This window comes from Sorex fumeus, unplaced genomic scaffold (assembly GCF_029834395.1).
Source record: "Sorex fumeus unplaced genomic scaffold, SorFum_2.1 ptg000098l, whole genome shotgun sequence".
NCBI lineage: Eukaryota > Metazoa > Chordata > Mammalia > Eulipotyphla > Soricidae > Sorex > Sorex fumeus.
Genome location: NW_026606155.1, coordinates 5,166,671 through 5,183,901, shown reverse-complemented (window position 1 = coordinate 5,183,901; position 17,231 = coordinate 5,166,671). Strand labels below are relative to the sequence as shown.

The 17,231-nt window shown below is 62.0% G+C and overlaps 1 protein-coding gene across 1 annotated transcript in view; it reads right to left on the bottom strand.

Moving 5' to 3' along the window:
- Positions 1-604: 604 nt before the first annotated feature.
- The window catches only part of NRDE2 (NRDE-2, necessary for RNA interference, domain containing), a 38,220-nt gene continuing 21,593 nt past the window's right edge, over positions 605-17,231 (bottom strand). The window contains exons 5-14 of the mRNA XM_056134340.1: positions 13,272-13,728; positions 12,206-12,611; positions 10,115-10,248; positions 7,042-7,162; positions 5,823-5,998; positions 4,787-5,173; positions 2,891-3,807; positions 2,120-2,258; positions 867-938; positions 605-730 (exon numbers count right to left, since the gene is read on the bottom strand). Of these exons, the coding sequence (XP_055990315.1) occupies positions 605-730; positions 867-938; positions 2,120-2,258; positions 2,891-3,807; positions 4,787-5,173; positions 5,823-5,998; positions 7,042-7,162; positions 10,115-10,248; positions 12,206-12,611; positions 13,272-13,728 (2,935 nt within the window). The remainder of the gene's footprint in view (positions 731-866; positions 939-2,119; positions 2,259-2,890; positions 3,808-4,786; positions 5,174-5,822; positions 5,999-7,041; positions 7,163-10,114; positions 10,249-12,205; positions 12,612-13,271; positions 13,729-17,231) is intronic.

Sequence of the window (17,231 nt, the reverse complement as noted above, 5' to 3'; positions counted from 1 at the left end):
CTGAGCGTGGGACCTCAGCCGTCCCAGAGGTGGTGGCACTCTTCCATTACTGTGGCCGTCACACCCAACAGTGCACAGGCTCTGTGATGCTGGGGTCAGCACAGCCCTCACGTGAGCCACGTCTGAATTAAGTCTGTGATGTTTCTTTTTCTCACCTAAGTCCCGTGTGGCCCTAACCTGTGATGGTCGGACAGACATGCACGCTTCTAGCTGCTGCCTGAGAACCCACAGCATAAACAGGGCTGTAAACATGCATGTCCCAAGAGTGTTCCACGTGTGGAGTACTAGGCTGGCAAGAAAGAGAACCTGAATGCCCCTGACAGGCCGGGTTTCCACCATGTCTCACGTGAGCCCCGCTGCTCGCCTCTGAAAACACGGACAGACCTGTGAGTGCCAGCCTGGTGTGTGTGTGGGGGGGAGGGGGGTGCGTGGTCTCGGTGGCGGGCCTGGAGGACAGGGACTTGGCAGGCACGGTGGGGTTGGTGTCCCGTGGCACCATTCTTGTCTGTACACAGATACACTTTCACATATACGATATGTAGAAGAGCTTGTGTGTCAGCCACACATTCACGAGACGTGTCAGTACGGAGCGGCCCATGGGCCACTAGTCCTCGAGTAGGAGCTCCAGTTCCTCCAGGGGCAGGCGCACCCGCAGCTCCTTCTCGGTCATCAGGTCCAGGATCTCCTGCAGCTCGTCGGGGAAGTACTCCACCGCGTCCATGTACAGCGCCTGCGCGGAGCCAGGCCTCAGCAGCCGGCACCAGCCCAGCGCTGAGTTTCTGGGCGGGAGGGAGGGGGGGCCTCCGCACCCGGGCAGGGGCTCCGCAGGGCAGGGCCTGTGGGACGCCGAGACGCCACGGACTTACCTTGGCCCAGGGGCAGTTCTGCAGGGCTTTGTAGAACACACCTTTGCTTCTCTCCTTATTCCCCAAGGAAACCTGAAGCAGGAAGAAGCACCGGGAGGATGAGGGGACGGGGAGGTGGCCCGAAAGCCAGCCCGGCACTGGGCAGCCGTCAGCAGTGTGAATGGGTGTCAGCAGTGCCCAGCAGTGCCCAGGAGCTGCGGTGGGCCGGGCTCCTGTTGGCTCCCACCATCCCCGCTCCCAGCCTCTCCCTGGAGTCCCCGGGGCCCACCCCCTCCGGCTCACTTTCAAGCACAACCGTCTCCCCAAAGACTGCCTCGTCTGGTCTAGGCTCACCCCTCCCCTCCAGGGCCACACTGCGGGCAGCCTGGTGGCCGGGGGCTCCTGTCCTCCCCCTTCAGGGAGCCTCAGAAACACTCAGTGTCCTCCCAGAACATGGACCCAGCTAAGACTTTCCTGCCTTAGGAAGGGAAGAAAGAAAACTGGACACGGGGCTGGAGCGAAAGTACAGAAGGGAGGGTATCTGCCTTTCAGGAGGCCGAACTGGGTTCGATTCCCGGCATCCCATATGGTTCCCCGAGCACCGCCAGGAGTAATTCCTGAGTGCATGAGCCAGGAGGAACCCATGAGCATCACAGGGTGGGACCCAAAAAGAAAAAAAAAAAAACAGACACAGGACTGTTGGGGCTGCGAAGGCGGCCAGGGCCTGGGGAAAGTGGTGCCGTTTTTGCCCAGCAGCGGAAGGTCCTGGGGATTCAGATGCCTCCAGGACTCCAACATGGCCGCGCCTGCCCCTCCTGAGGGCAAAGCCTCAAACGGGGAAAGGTACAGGCAGGAGTATCCCTCATCTCCTCAACCCGACTCCAGGAAAATCCCCACAGCCCTGCAAGCACCAGGGGGCACCCTTCAAGGAACCTGCAGAACTGGAAACCATGGGCGCCGGCAGGACTGGGCACCCCTGGGGAAGGATAGGACTGGACACCATAGGAGCATACAGGACTGGACTCTTGGGGTGAACAGGAGTGGACACCGCGGGGAGAGGGCAGGACTGGACACCATGGTGGGGGCGGGATGGGAGACCACTGGGTGGAGAGGACTGGGGGGGCGGGGAGAGGCAGGGCACGCCCCAAGGCTGCCCCCACTCCGGGCAATGGGGACTCGGGTCACACGCACACAAAAAGGATGGATGTGGTGCCCGAGCTGCCCCCTGACTCCTCCCAGGAAGTCCCGAGGGCCGGCCAGGTGCGGGGCCTTACCAGGAACTTCAGGTACATCCGCCAGAGCAGGGGGCACTGGGCGCCGGCCTCTGTCCGCACGGCGCTCTCGAACAGGCCCCGGATGCGGTGCACCAGGCCGCTCTCAGGGAGGGTGGCGTGCACCTCCCTGCCGTCCACCCTGCAAGAGGGACACGCGCACTAGCAAGGTGGTGCCATAGACCAGGGCTGGGGCATGTGTGTATAGCATCCGGGCTGGGGGCTCTCAGGAACCCCTCGCACCCCTGCTCGGATAGAAATTCTATCCCCTCTCCCCTTCCCTGCGAGGAGGGAGAATTGCACCCGCTGGGTCGGAAAAGCAAAAGCCTGGGGCTCGGGGGCACCATTCCGGGCCACACCGAAGATTCCAGAAGAAAACAGGGCGGCCCCAGCGCATGCGCCCAACTCCCTAGCCCCCGGTGACCCGCACAGGAAGACCCAGCTAGTGGCCCCTGGGGTCCAGAGGGGCCCTTCTGTCCATCCTGTGAGTTCCCACCCACTCCATCACGGCACCCGCGCAAGGCTGAGCAGAGCGCAGGGGGCGGGCGGGGGGATTCCAGGGATAACGACGCCAACGCGCCCCGGCCGGCAAGGACACAGCCGGACACGAGGTGGCCCTGCGGGGCCAAGTCCACGCCCTGCCAGCTGCTCCAGGCGGTCCAGCTCACAGGAGTGGCCGCAGGGGCTGCGCGTGCGCGAGTCCCACTGTGCCTGGCACAGGGCGCAGGAAGTAGGTCCCCGCAGATAGGGGCGCGGCGGGGCGGGCCTGCCTACCTCTGCACCATCTCCACCAGCCTCTTCCTCATCTGCTCGGCCTCGATGGCAAACAGCCAGGGCTCCAGGGCTTTGGTGGACCTGGTGACGGCGTCGAAGAACCTTCGCGTCCTGCTGGCGCTGTGGGTCTTGTTCTGCACCTGCACGAAGGCGCGCCAGAGGCCCTGGTTGTCCGGGTAGAGCCTCAGGGCCCCGGCCAGGGCTTCGCGCAGGGGCGCCAGCGGGTACACGCCCACCCGCATGTGGAAGCGAAGCAGGTTCGTGTGCAGCAGCGCCAGCGCCTCGAGGACGGGGCCGGGGCGCCCGGGGCTGGCCGCTTCCTCTGGGCCGCTGCCCGCGGTGGCCCCAGCGGCGGCCTCTAGCTGCGCCTTCACCTGGTCGTGGACCCGCACGGCCGCCTCGATGCCCACCGTCAGATACTGGAAGAGCATGAAGCAGCCGGCGACGCTGGCCAGGCGGCCCCGGATGGCGGCCTCCTCCGGCAGGCAGGCCTCCAGCGCGCGCTCGTACGCCTTGCGCGCCTTCAGGACGGGGACGGCGGAGGCCGGGCCGGGGGCGGGCGCGCCGGGCTCGCTCTCGGTCAGCCGGGTGAGGATGTGCACGGCGCGGGCCGCGGCCGGGCCTCGGGAGTCACCTGCCAGCTCCAGCTCCAGCTCCAGCTGCGCGTAGAGCAGGCCCAGCTCGCAGACGCCACCGTCCTGCAGGGCCCGGCCGCCCGCCGCGCCCAGCGCCGCCTCGAACACCTTGCGCGCGTCCTCCGTGTTCCCCAGCAGCCACTCCAGGTGCGCGTACAGCCGCCACAGGCAGAAGTTGTTGCGGTTCTCGGGCTCCTTGAGGAGACTCTTGGCTAGCTTCTTGCAGTTCTTCCCTCGGGACTTCAACCTCTTCTTGTTCTTCGTGTGCAGGCACCAGAGGACCTGGCGGGAGGAAGGACAGTGGGCGGGCGCTTGGCTCCGGCGCCAGCCCCGCCTGCGTCCCCGCACTGCAGGTCAGACGAGGGCAGGCATGCAGTGAGACTCGCGCTAACTGACGCTGGCACGTGTGAGATCAGACATGTACTTGTGAGATCAGACACCTGCTAACAGACACCAGCACACGTGAGACCAACCACCTGCTACCAGGCACCAGCACATGTGAGATCAGACACATGCTAACACACATCAGCACACGTGAGATCAGACACCAGCACATGTGACATCAGACACATGCTAACAGACTCCAGAACGTGTGATGACAGGCACATTCTAATACACACCAGCACACGTGAGACCAGACACCTGCTACCGAGCATCAGCACATGTGAGACCAGACATGCTAACACACGCCAGCACACAGGAGACCAAACACCTGCTACCAGGCACCAGCACATGTGAAACCAGACACATGCTAACACACACCAGCACACGTGAGACCAGACACATGCTAACACACGCCAGCACACAGGAGACCAGACACCTGCTACCAGGCACCAGCACGTGAGATCAGACACATGCTAACACACACCAGCACACGTGAGACCAGACACATGCTAACACACGCCAGCACACAGGAGACCAGACACCTGCTACCAGGCACCAGCACATGTGAAACCAGACACATGCTAACACACACCAGCACATGAGACCAGACACCAGCACATGTGACATCATCAGACACATGCTAACAGACTCCAGAACATGTGATGACAGGCACACGCTAACACACACCAGCACATGTGAAACCAGACATATGCTAACACACGCCAGCACACGGGAGACCAGACATGCTAACACATGCCAGCACACAGAAGACCAGACACCTGCGACCGGGCACCAGCACACGCAGGGGTCCCCTCAGCTGGACCCGGCGCCTCTGGGGACCCGAAGCCGCAGCCTGGCACCCCTCCGCCGCCCTCACCTTGGCCACCTCGTAGCGCAGCCAGGCGAGGCAGAGCTGAGCCCGCTCGGGGCCGGCGAAGAGCGGCAGCAGGAGGTGGAGCAGGTTGCGGATGAAGTCCTCGCCCTCCCGCCCGTGGCCCCGGGTCCCCCGCCGGCCGCCCAGCGGGTCGCTGCAGCCCACACAGCCCACGCCGGAGAAGGGCGGCTGGGGCGCCGTCAGCGGCTGCTCGTCAGAGAGGCTGCCGTCAAAGAGGTCGCCCTCGTCCAGCGCCAGGGACAGGCAGGTGGCGGGCGGGCGGGCGCCGCAGGGCACGCCCAGGAACTGCAGGAAGGCAGTGACCAGCTGGAAGCGCAGCTCGGGCCTGGTCAGGCGGATCAGAGACTGCCCGATGTCGTCGAACAGCACCTGCCACCGAGAGAGAGAGAGTGAGTGTGGTCGGGGCTGCCCTGCAAGGCCACTGGCACCCCCTGTACTGGGGGGTGGGGGCCGGGGGTCAGCGGCTGGGGTCAGGCGCTCTCCCTTGCCCACTGGACCCACCGGATCCAGGAACCTGGACCCAGAGCACGTGTGTGTGGCCACTGATCTGCTCCACCTGTGGCCAGTGCTGATGGGAAGGTGGACAGTGGCCACCACGTGTGCTCTCCCCGGAAAATGAGAATCACGCCCAGGAGATGCGGCTGGTGAGAAGGGAAGGGCGAGGAGAGTGGCCGTGTCCAGGGCAGTGGGCCCACGTGTGGGTGTTTGCAGCTGGTTCCTCCTGGCCCGCGGCGGGAGGAGACACAGTGGGGCCCATGGGGTCGCGAAAGCAGAGGCCAGGACTCCTGCCTCCGCCCACCCAAACCGCCCGCGGGCCCCAAACTGCTTCCTGGGGAGGGGGCGGCCAGAATGCTGAGACCCGAGGGGGCCTCCATGCGCCCCCTTCTCCAGAGCCAGCCCTCGCTGCCGTGCCCCAGGGGTTCCCGAGAGGGGAGGGGACGAGGATGGCTCCCGGGCACCCCGCAGTGCCCACTGCCGGGGAGAAGCTCAGCCGAGGCCGGGGACGGCACCCACGCACCTGCCTCTCGGGGTCCTCACAGTCGTCCTCGCTCTGCTTCTTGCTCTTCTCAGGCCGCCACGGGCGCCAGTGCTTCTGCTCCCGGGAGCGCTCGGCCGCCAGCCAGAGCTGCCAGCGGGGCAGGGTCCTGTCTCGGACCTCCGGGGCATCGTCGTCCACCTCGTCCTCCTCCTCATCTGCACAGGCAGGACATGGTCAGCTCGGCCAAGGGGCCGCACAGCCCGCACCGAGGCCAGGTAGGTTGGCTCTGTGGGGGCTCCCGGACCGGAGATGCAGGAACCCCGGGACCCCAACCCAGCCCCCAGGGGCCTGCGGACTCTGTGCAAGCCCCTGACTGTGCCGCTGGGCCCGCCAAGACAGGAAAGGAATATTCTAGAAGGCTCTGACCCAGAGCCCATTCTGCAGTGATGGGGAATGAGCCTGATCTGGAAGTCTAGTACAGGGGCCAGAGAGATAGTACAGTGGGTAGAGCACTTGCTTGCCTGGCATGCAACTGGCACGGGTTCGATCCCTAACACCCCATATGGTCCCCCCAACCCCCCAACCCCACCAGGAGTAGCCCCTAGGCACCACTGGGTGCAGCCCCAAAATTTGAAAACAATAATAAGAGACTTTATACAGTATTGGGGCTGGAGCGATAGCACAGCGGGGAGGGCGTTTGCCTTGCACATAGCCGACCCAGGTTCAATTCCCAGCATCCCATATGGTCCCCCGAGGACCGCCAGGAGTAATTCCTGAATGCAGAGCCAGGAGTGACCCCTGTGCATCGCTGGGTGACCCCCCCCCAAAAAAAACACTTTAGAGTACTCCTGAAAAAGTGAATGCTTTTCAAAGGCTCCGAGGGTCTGCACAGTGCTGAGAAAACTCCTGCCGATCCCCACATGCAGAGAGACAGCGCTGGGACAGGAACACATGAGGACACCTTCTCGGATGCCCCAGGAAGGAAAAGGGGCCAGCACTGGAGCCATAGCACAGTGCACAGTGAGTAGGGCGTTTGCCTTGCACGCGGCCAACCCAGGTTCGATTCCCAGCATCCTATATGGTCCCCGAGCACCGCCAGGAGTAACTCCTGAGTGCAGAGCCAGGAGTAACCCCTGTGCATTTCCAGGTGTGACTCAAAAAGCAAAAAATAAAAATAAAGACCATGGCCCCCCGGAGAGCATTTCTGGCGTCCCGATGCTTCTGGAAGATTCTTGCACTACAGATACAGCCACCTTACCTGGAGTGACGATGACCCAGCCGCCACGTTCCTGCTGGTGCATCCACGCCCGCCAGCCACGGGCGCCCTTCTCCCCGGCCCGGGGCTCGCCGCTGTCCCAGAAGGGCTCGAAGAACTCCACCTGCAGGCCCAGGATGGGAGGTTGGCCTGGAGGGCTTGGCCCGGGCACAAGGTTGGGGGAGGGGGGGAGCGAGCTGCCCCGCCCCGCCCGCCAGGGGCCTCTGGGGCAATCCTGCTGACCCCAGGCAGGAAGCAGATCTGCCCTGCCCTGAGGGTGGTTCTTTGATCGCAGAAAATGGAGGGTTGGGGGGGGCGGTCTGCCGGATAGATCCAACCAGACCAGGGGCACAGCCAGTCCCCCTGTGCCTCTGGGTCCCTGATACCCAAGTCCCGCTTCTCCTTGGACTGTGGGGTGGGTGGGGGGCACGGGGACCCCAAGCCAGGAATGCGCTGTGGCTATGGGCGGTGAGTGGGAGCTGGCACCCCCGCCAGGCTCGCCCGTGGGGCCCCAGCTCGCTGACGATGATCCGGCTCCTGGGGAAAGCAGGGGATGGTGGCCGTGAACAGGAAAGTGTCGTGTGACCAGGGGACACGAGGGGCTTTGGGGAGAGCCCGAAGCGCATCCAGTCCAGCGGAGCTGACAGGGCCCTTCCGGGAAGGCCTCCAGCCAGCATTCTGGGGACCAGGGAGGAGTGTCCCCACTTCACTGTCCACTCGCTCAGGGGAGGAGGAGAGCGCCTGATGGGGTGATGGGGGCCGGCACACGGGGGTCCCATCCCCAGGACTACTAGAGGTGACCCCACGACAACTACAACTACAAACAACACACCAGAAATGTCGGGCACTGTTAGACAGCCAGAACTTATGGGACCCTCACTCCCTCCCTCTCCCTTCCTCTCTCTCTCCTTCCCTCGCTCACTCTCCCTCCCCTCTCCCTCTCCTGTCTTTCCTCCTCACTCTTCCTCTCACCCTCCCTTTCCCTTTCCCTTTCTCCCTCCCTCTCCATTCCCCCTCTCCCCCCTTCACTCCCCCCTTCCTTGGACCGCCCTTACTGAAAGCAGCTTTACACGTTGTTGGTTAAGTTGTTGAGAGGGCAAGGGCTGTTGCTATTCAAAATCTCAAGTGAGCAGACCAGAGAGATGGTAGGGGGGGTTAGGGTGCTGCCCTCAATTTGAATAATCCTGGCATTGCTGGCATTGCATATGGTTTTGCCTCCCCCCCCCCCCCCCACACACACACACTTCAAGTCCCACCAGGAGTAAGCCCTGAACACTGCCCCGTGTGGTGAGCGCAGGCTTGGCACACGGGAGGCCGTCTGATCTGTGCCCGGGCACTGCAGGCTCAGCCCCTCAACAACGCTGCACGTGCCCAGGAGCACTGAGCCAGAAGCTAACAGCCTCTGGGCAGGCTGCATGTGGCACCCCTCCAAATTCATTAACTTAAGAATAAATCTCAGGGGCCAGAGAGATAGCAGGTAAGGTGCTTGCGTTGCATCTGGCCAACCTGGGCTCGATCCCTGGCATCCTGTACTATCCGCCAAGCACCTCCAAGAGTAATTCCTGAGTACAGAGCCAGGAGGAACCCCAGAGCACCATCAGGTGTGGCCCCCCAAACAAAACAAAATGAAAAAAGTAATAAAAAGTAAATTTTGGGACTGGAGAGATAGTCTGGCGGGTAGGCCGTACTTACACGCGGTCGGCCTGGGTTCCATTCCTGGTACCCCATATGGTTCCCTGAGCACCAGCAGGAGTAATTCCTGAGTGCATGAGCCAGGAGTAACCACTGAGCATCTCTGGGTGTGGCCCCAAAGCCAACAAATAAATAATAAAAACAAAAAGCATCTCGAGGGTGTGGAACGGGCAGGCCCTTGACCCTGAACATGGCAGTCAGAAAGTTCTGGATGAGCCTCAGTCCTGGCAGGGCCTCTGCCCACACGCACGGCCAGGAGAGACCTACGGCTCCAACCCTTCCGCATTCGCTGCCTGGAGACGGGGCCAAGAAGCACTTTTTCAGCACAGAAAATGCTCAGGACAGAGCACAGCATGCCTGTAAGCCATTCTGCCCATCTGACACATCAGACGAGAACGACGAGTTAAGGCACTGACCAATAATCCTCCACCCAGTTTTGTCTGAGGAGGAGAAGCCGCCTGGCCGCTCTCTCCTGTGGGCCCGCGATCCCGGGACATCCCACTAGGTGGCGACGGTGGCCCCTGAGTTCAGGAAAAGGGTTTCCTAGACAAGGGCTCTGGGGCAGGAGCCTGCGTTTGGCCAGCCCTGGCAGTCCCCTGTCACCTCACTGGGCAGCTGGGCCTGGGGACAGCGGGCCCCTTCCTTGGCCAATCCAGAAGATATGGGAGAGGGGGAAGGTTAAGGGGGGAGGGGATAGGGGTAAACGGGGGGTGGGGGGGAACGGGACCGGGGAAGGGAGCAGAGGGAGGGGAAAGGAGGGAGGGGTATGGCCGGGATGGGGCGTGTGTCTCAGCCAACCCCCTGATCCCAGGCACCCCTGAGTTCTGCAACACTGCTGGCTGGGTGTGACCCTGAAGGCTCTGCCACCACCAAGGTAGGTAGCCAAGTGACCCTTGCATCCCCTTATTCCAGGTTCGATCCCCAGCATCCCACGGGGTCCCTGAGCCCCGCCGGGAGTGATTCCTGAGTGCAGAGCCAGGAGTAACCCTGAGCATCACCAGGTGTGGCCCAAAGAGTGAAACAAAAACAAAACCAAAAAACCAACTACCCCCCCACCCCCACCCCAAATAGCAAGACCGCATCCTTGAGACTCCATCAAGCCTCTGCCTGGTTGACCAAGAACTGTGGGGAGTGGTCCCCCGGTCCTCCTGAGCAGCAGGAGGGAGACCCCCAGCCCCAAGACAGGCTCCCTTGAGCATCCTGGGGGAGAGCCCACATACACCGGGGATGCACTGGAAGGGGAGGCGGTAAGTCTGTCTTTCTATCCGAAGGGAAAATTCTCCTGCACTGTCCCGAGCTCCAGAATCCTGAAAGCCCCTCTCTGTCCCCCCCCGGAAGGACAAGGAGGAGGGAGGGAGAGCACAGCCAACGCACAGGCTCGTACCTGGCCCCGCGTGGGCAGCTCCTTCACGCTGTCGGGCTTGAAGAAGGTGAAGTCCACCATAGCCTGGAACAGGGACACAGCCTTCTCGGTGTGGCCAGCCTGGCGCAGGAAGTGGCACTGCTGAAGGAAGAGCCCTGGGGGTGGGGGGACAGGGAGCGAGGTCACCGGAGCCAGCGGGTCGCTCGTGCGCACACACACACACACACACACACACACACACGCGTGCGCGCGCGCGCGCGACTGCATGCACACACACACAGGTTCACAAGCCACTCATGTACACACACACACACACATTCACATACAGGTGCAGACTCACACAGCCACTCACACGCACACAGATGCAGTCACTCACGTGCACACATCCACACAGCTGCTCACACATTTGCACACACACACACACACACACACACACACACAAAATACACACATATTCTCTCTCACACACAAATGCAAATACACACACTTCAAAGGCTCACAGTGCTGTGCTCAGACGAGGAACCCCCTCCCCGCCCTGAGAATGAAATATTAGCAATAAAAATGAGATACAGGACACACAGGTGAGGTGAGGTGAGAGGCTGCTCTGAACACGGGTCCCCCAATATGCAAAACCAGCTGTCGGCAAAAACCTGGGGGGGGGGGGGGGGGAAGAAGGCTGCAGCGGGTTTTATCAGGACAGCAAAACGCTGCCAGAGGCGGCCACTAGGTGGCACTGTTCACCCGCAGTTTTCAGCCTTGGCGCAGCATCTTCTAGAAACACGGAGGCTGCAGGCCTGGAAGGTTCAGTTCACAGTACAATTCCATTTGCTAATGTGAAGCAACGGGGCATGTCACAAATCTCAAAAATGAGACCACGCCAGCGTGAAAAACGCTTCTGATTTCTAGAGCAGTTAATCTAAGTCCTTAGCAGATAAGAAAGGGTATCACAGCAGGATTGGGGATTTAAAAAAATAAAATGAAAGCCCGTCACGTGCTGGACGGTGAGAGCAGGACTCTGCTCATGGACCACCAGCCCGCAAGGAAGGCTTCTGGCCGCTGAGCTGCCCAGGGACACACGGGGCTCGAGCAGGCAGCGAGAGAGAACAGTGAAGGGCAAGCCCGGAGTCAGGGCCTGGCCAAGGGTCGGAGAGGGGCCTGGGGGGAGCAGGCCCAGGCAGGATGGGGCGGGGGGTGAGGGTGGAGGGCGAGTCCCTGAGGGGAGAGGGGAGCAGACCCTGGGCAGAACTGGGGGGGGGGGGCGGCGTCTGGGGGAACAGACCCTGGCAGGCCATGGTTGCCTGAGCACCCGGGGATGGTGGAGCTCAGACAACATTTTGTTCTTTTGCCCAAAATGACAAAATCAAACCAACTAAATCATACGCTACCTCCTCTATCTCATGACTGGAAACAGTCTACACCACTGGGGTGCAGCAGAGGCCCACACCCCAGATCTGTGGGGGGGGGGGAAGGCCTCCCCTATGCGGCACACGAGCACAAATACAAACACACACACACACGCATACACATGCACATGCACACACATGCACACACATGTGCACAACAGTGCACACATAGGCACGTGTACACACACATGTGCATAGCTGCACATATACACAGCAACACAGACATGCACAGGCACTCACAGACACACAGGCTCACACATGCACACACGTGTGCCCCTCATGCTACAGTGGTGGGAGGGTGGCCCGGGGCTGCCGCAGGAAGAGAAGGCCTGTGGTGAGGGACCCGAGCGGACCAGCGAGCGAGGAGGAAGGCAGGGGCCCTGGCGTCTCCCTGCTGCTCCCTCAGAACCGAGAGACCTCACCGGGACAGCAGCAGGGAGGGCACTTGCCTTGTCTGCCGACCCAGGTTCAATCCCCGCATCCCATATGGTCCCCACAGCACTGGGTGTGGCTCAAAAACCAAACAGCAGCCAAAAGAGGAAAAAAAAAAAAAACTACCCAGAAACACGAAGGCCTAACTAACGTTCAGGATGTAGGATGCTCAGTGGTACCCAAGTCTTCACTGCGCCTCCAGGAGTGGGCACACACCCCCCGCCGCCACCTCCTCCCTCACTCCCCACTGGCGGGGCTGGGCCAGGCGCCCCCTTACCAAACAGGGCGTCCTCGGTGCCGGGCAGCGCAGGGTGGGACAGGATGCTGCCGTCCTGCACGGCCGACAGCGTGCTCAGGCACTTGCCGTAGGCCCCCAGCAGCCTGGACACGGTGAAGGTGCTGAACTGGCCCTGGCAGAAGAGCAGGTACTTCTGCCAGAGGGCCGCGTCGTTGGGGTGCAGGAAGAGGAGCTTCTGCCACTCCTTGGCCAGGGCGCCCGGCTCCCAGAGCTCGGCGCACACGCGTAGGCGCGCCAGCTGCAACTCCACGCTGCCCTGGTTGCTGTCCAGCGCCCGCTCCAGGACGGCCAGCTTCTTCTCCAACACCAGCCGCAGCGACGCCCGCTGCCGGGGCTCCCCGTCCGCCTCCAGCGCGTACAGCCCAGGCCGCCGCATCGCCTCGTCCTGCACGGAGACCCCCGCTCAGCAGGGCGCTAGGACCCCCCAGCCCGGAGGCCCCCGCTCAGGACCCCAAGTCGGGAGACCCCGCTCAGCAGGGCGCGGGGATCCCCAGCCCGGAGACCCCCGTTCAGCAGGGCGCGGGGACCCCCCCGGCCCGGAGACTCCCGCTCAGCAGGGCGCAGAGACCCCCCAGCCCGGAGACCCCGGCTCAGCAAGGCGTGGGAACCCGCAGCCCAGAGACCCCCCCACCTCAGCAGGGCACGGGGAACCCCCATTCTGGAGACCCCAGCTCAGCAGGGCACGGGTACCCCCAGCCTGGAGACCCCAGCTCAGCAGACACGGGGAACCCCAGCCCAGGACGGGGATCATGCGCTCCGTGTCTGCGCCACCGCACCTGCGCTCGGTCCCTTCGTCACGGCAGGGCTGGCTTGGCCACGGAAAGGGCCACGCGCGGGCCACGCCACGGCCAGGGGCCGCGGGAGAGGTATCAGGAGGGCAGTGGGGCGCGGACCACCCCCCACCTGCGTCCTCTGGCACCGGGGTCCCTTCCTCCCCGCTCCTCTGTCCCGAGCTTGCCTTCTCTGGAAGACCACGCCCTCACGCCAGCCCCCAGTCCCGGGCCACGGCTGGGGTCACCCACATCCACGGGGCGGCCACGCTCACCTGGAAATCCACGAAGGCCATCCAGAGCTGGACATCGCGCGGGCTCTCCCGTAGCCTGCGGTTGAAGTCCTCCACCTTAGCCCTGAGTGCCGTGCTCTCGGGGTCTGCTGGGGCGTCGGGCACCGCCGGGGACTGCTCTGACGGGGCCCCCTGTCCCTGCAGCCACTGCGTGGTGGCTGGATCGTAGATCCCCAGCGGGTTCAACCAGGAGGTCACGGGTGGGGCCGCCTCCTCGGGGTCCGCCACGGGGATGAAGGCGGCGGGGGCCGCGGCGGGGGGCTCCGGGGCGCGGGGGCGCACGGCCACGCCGGCCGCGCTCAGCAGGCCCAAGCTCCTCCTGGCGAAGTACCTCTCGCCCTGCGCGTGAGCGGGCTTCTTCTGGCGGGGGGCCCCCTCCCAGGACACGCGCTGCTTCTTGGGGTTCAGGCCCAGGCACGAGTCGCCTTTCCTCTTGTACCTGCCATGACATAGGGCAACGGCTGAGTGACCCCCAACCCCATCTGGGGATAACTCAGTGATTCCTCCCCCCACCCCCCAGGGTCCGGAGAGATAAGGGGACAGTGGGACAGGGACGAAGAGGGAGATCGGGGCCTGTCCTCCGTGGCCCCACCATCACAGCAAGTCACAAGCAGTGCCAAACGCTCAAGGCCAGCCAGGAACCGCCCCTCTCCTGAACCCTAAACAACTGGGCTGAAGCCTTAGGGGACCCAAGGGGACACCAGCTGCACAATCTTAGCCTCTGCTCCCACTGGAAAGGTCACAGGAGGTCAAAGATGTTCTTTTCCTTTAAAAAAAAAATCCTGAAACAAAGCAGACCTCGTGGCATCAGCCTGGGCTGTTCCTACTCCAGAGGAAACAGGGTTCAGAGAGAAGGGGGCCTGCCGAGGTGAGGGGGACAGAGCTCTCTGCCCGTGGGCACCACATGGTCCCCCCATCCAGATCGAGACAGGAGGCCTGGCCAGAAACTGGACCAGAGATGCTGTGAATGGCCAAGGGGCACAGGAAAATGCGATCGACACCATGAATCATCAGAAAAAACGTCATCAATATCACTCATCACTAGGAAATCATGATCAACATCATTAATCACCGGGAAAACACAAATGTCACCCCAGAGCCATCAGAACCACTGGGAGGGCACCGCTGATGGCCAATGAGCACATGGGGGGGGGGGACAGTCACATGCTCCGGCGGGCAGGGACCACTTGAGCGGACGCTATGGGAAAAGCTCTGCCAGTGTCTAAAAACAGGACAAACCGACTAAACAGAGCCAGCCTCCGACCCGCGGGCTACTTCTAGGCATTTACTCAAGAAAAGGAAACTCATGTCTGCCTGCCAGACCCGGGTCTGAATGTTCTCCAAGCTGCCCGTGAGAGGCAGGTGCCACCCATGGGGGCCAGATGGGCAGATGAAGGGACAGTGGCACAAAGAGCGACCAGGAGTGATACCAGAGCAGAAAGCAAAGAGTGAGGCCTGAGCACAGAATGGGGAGTGACCTGAGCACAGAGCCAGAAGTGAGCCCTGAGCACAGAGCCCCGAGTGCTCTGAGCACAGGAGCCAGAGGAACTACGGGAAGCAGGGGGTTCTGTGAACCCCAGCTACGGTGTGAGCTCCAAGGCTGGGCTGCAGGCTGCAGTAACCTTTCTCTCTCTCTCTCTGCGTCTGCCTCGCACACAGACCTCTCCCAGGCCAAGCTGCCCAGACCCCAACCCACCATTTAGTAGTGGTTCTTTGAGCAAGTTCTTTAAAACCAAACAAAGCAAAAAAAAAAAAAAAAAAAAAAACACAAAACCACCAAAACTCAAAAAAAAAAAATCCCTGCCTGGACCTCAGCTCCTCATCTGTGGGATGGGGGCAAGAGCACCATCAGAATTCCAAGGAGATCAGGAAGGCTTACAGAGCGTCTTCACTGAAAAGAAAGGCTTATCTCTGCGGAACCTCTAGATAAGTTTAAAATCACTATCATTATTTTATCAGACTTGGCTCCTAAACCCCAGCCAGCTATTCCGTCTGGGGCGCAGCCAAGGAGACACACTGCACTCCAAAAATGGACAAAAGTCCGAGAGGGCTAACTGCACCGACAGCCGGGAGGAATTTTCCAAAGGTAACTGGGACTCTGGCGCCGGAACTCCAGGACCCGACCTCTCCCTGAGCTCATCCGGGCACCGGGCACAGGGCCGCTCTCTGCCATGCCCGCCTCGAGGACAGGCCGCCTCCCTGAGGGCAGAGCCTGCAGCCATGTCCCCACCCCCACCCCAGGGGTCTCCCTGCCCACAGCCTCCTGCCAAGGGGTAGAGTCGCCACTGGCCACCATGAGGCCAGTCACCACTGTGCCCATGGCATCTCCCTCTCTCCACCCTATAGGCCCCGAGGAACCGCCAGGCTCCTTCTCCCACCCCAGACCTGTGTGCAGTGACACCGTGCCACTTGTGTGTGATGTCAGAGGGGAAGGCAGTGACAGACAACGACCAGGTCCCAGAGAGGGAACCGGAAGCTCCCTGGGTCCCGTGACCAGCCTGTGGCCAAGCCAGAGAGAGCACTGGGCTGCACACCCCCGCCCCAACTACCCCCCACCCCCGTGTGGGCAGAGGTGGGTCCCACAAACAGGGGCCCACAGTCAGCCCTGCTGCTGTGGCCGCCCAGTCTGAGGGAGTCCCCGAGCACGGAGGGTGGCCCCCAGCGCTGAGAAGATGAGGGGACAGTTCTTCTCTTCTCACAGAGGAGCCGGTGGGCCAGGAAGGCAGGGCCGGGCTCCTGGGCGGGGGGGAGGGGGCACGCTTGGCACGCGTGAGGCCCTGGGTCTATCCCCAGCAGCGCCAGGTGGAAAGGTGGGAAGCAGGGGTTGGTGGGCACTGCTGCTCGCCGCCCTCCCGATGTCACTTCTTTGGCGCTGTGCTCAGGTGGCAGGGAAGGCCACAGGGCACTCTAAGGAGCATGAATTGATTCAGAGATAGGGTCAGAGCGATAGGACAGTGGGGAGGGCGTTTTCCTTTCAGGCAGCCGATACAGATTCGATCTCCGTCATCCCACAGGGTCCCCTGAGCACCGCCAGGAGTGATTCCTGAGTGCAGAGCCAGGAGTAAGCCCTGAGCAGCACCAGGTATGGCCCAAAAAGCAAATAAACAAATAAAAATTTAGAAATCTGCTGGAGCTATAGGACGGCAGGTTGGGTGTTTGTCTCGCATGTGGCCGGCCAGCCCAGGGTCAATTCCTGGTGCCGTGACTGGTCCCCTGAGCCCAGAGCCAGGAGTCAGCCTAGAACACTGCTGGGTGGGACTCCCAAAATAAAATACATCCAGGTGGGGGAGCACTTGCCTTGCAGGCACCACCCCAGGCCGGGTGTCACCCAGACCTGTGGGTTAGGCTTCCAGGGCCCACAACTAAATCACGAGGCTCCACTGAGCACAAGAACCAAGTGTGTGACCCCATCATTTCAACGGCAGACAATTAAAATCCAAAGCCAGATGAGGTTATGACAAACTGAAAAGCACTGCATCAGAGTCATGAGGGAGTTTTAGCCAGAACTGCATCTGCGGTGAGATGGGTCATGGTTCAAGTTTTCAGTTAGCACAGCTCTGAAAAGTGGAGAGCGTCTTAAGGAGCTATTTGTCTGTCAGGCTGCTAGTGAGGAACTGCAGAGAGGGCGGGAGGTCAGGTGTCTGCCTTCCAAGTCTGTGGCTGTGTGGCCGCTGCGATCCCCCCCATTCAAGTCTCCAGCACTGCACGTGGGGTCTCCTGAGCACCAGGTGTGGCCCCAATGATAATTAGGTCCCACTCATACCCTTCTACCCCAGGACTGCCAACCCGCCAAGGCCCGCATCCTGTTACTCCTGACAACTCCAGCGGCCGACGGCACTGAGAGCCTCACAGGCTTAAAGAGACCCACACAGGGGCCAGAGTCACAGGCGCTGGCCTTCACACGGCCCACCGAAGTTCAAGCCCCTGCACCCCACAGAGTCC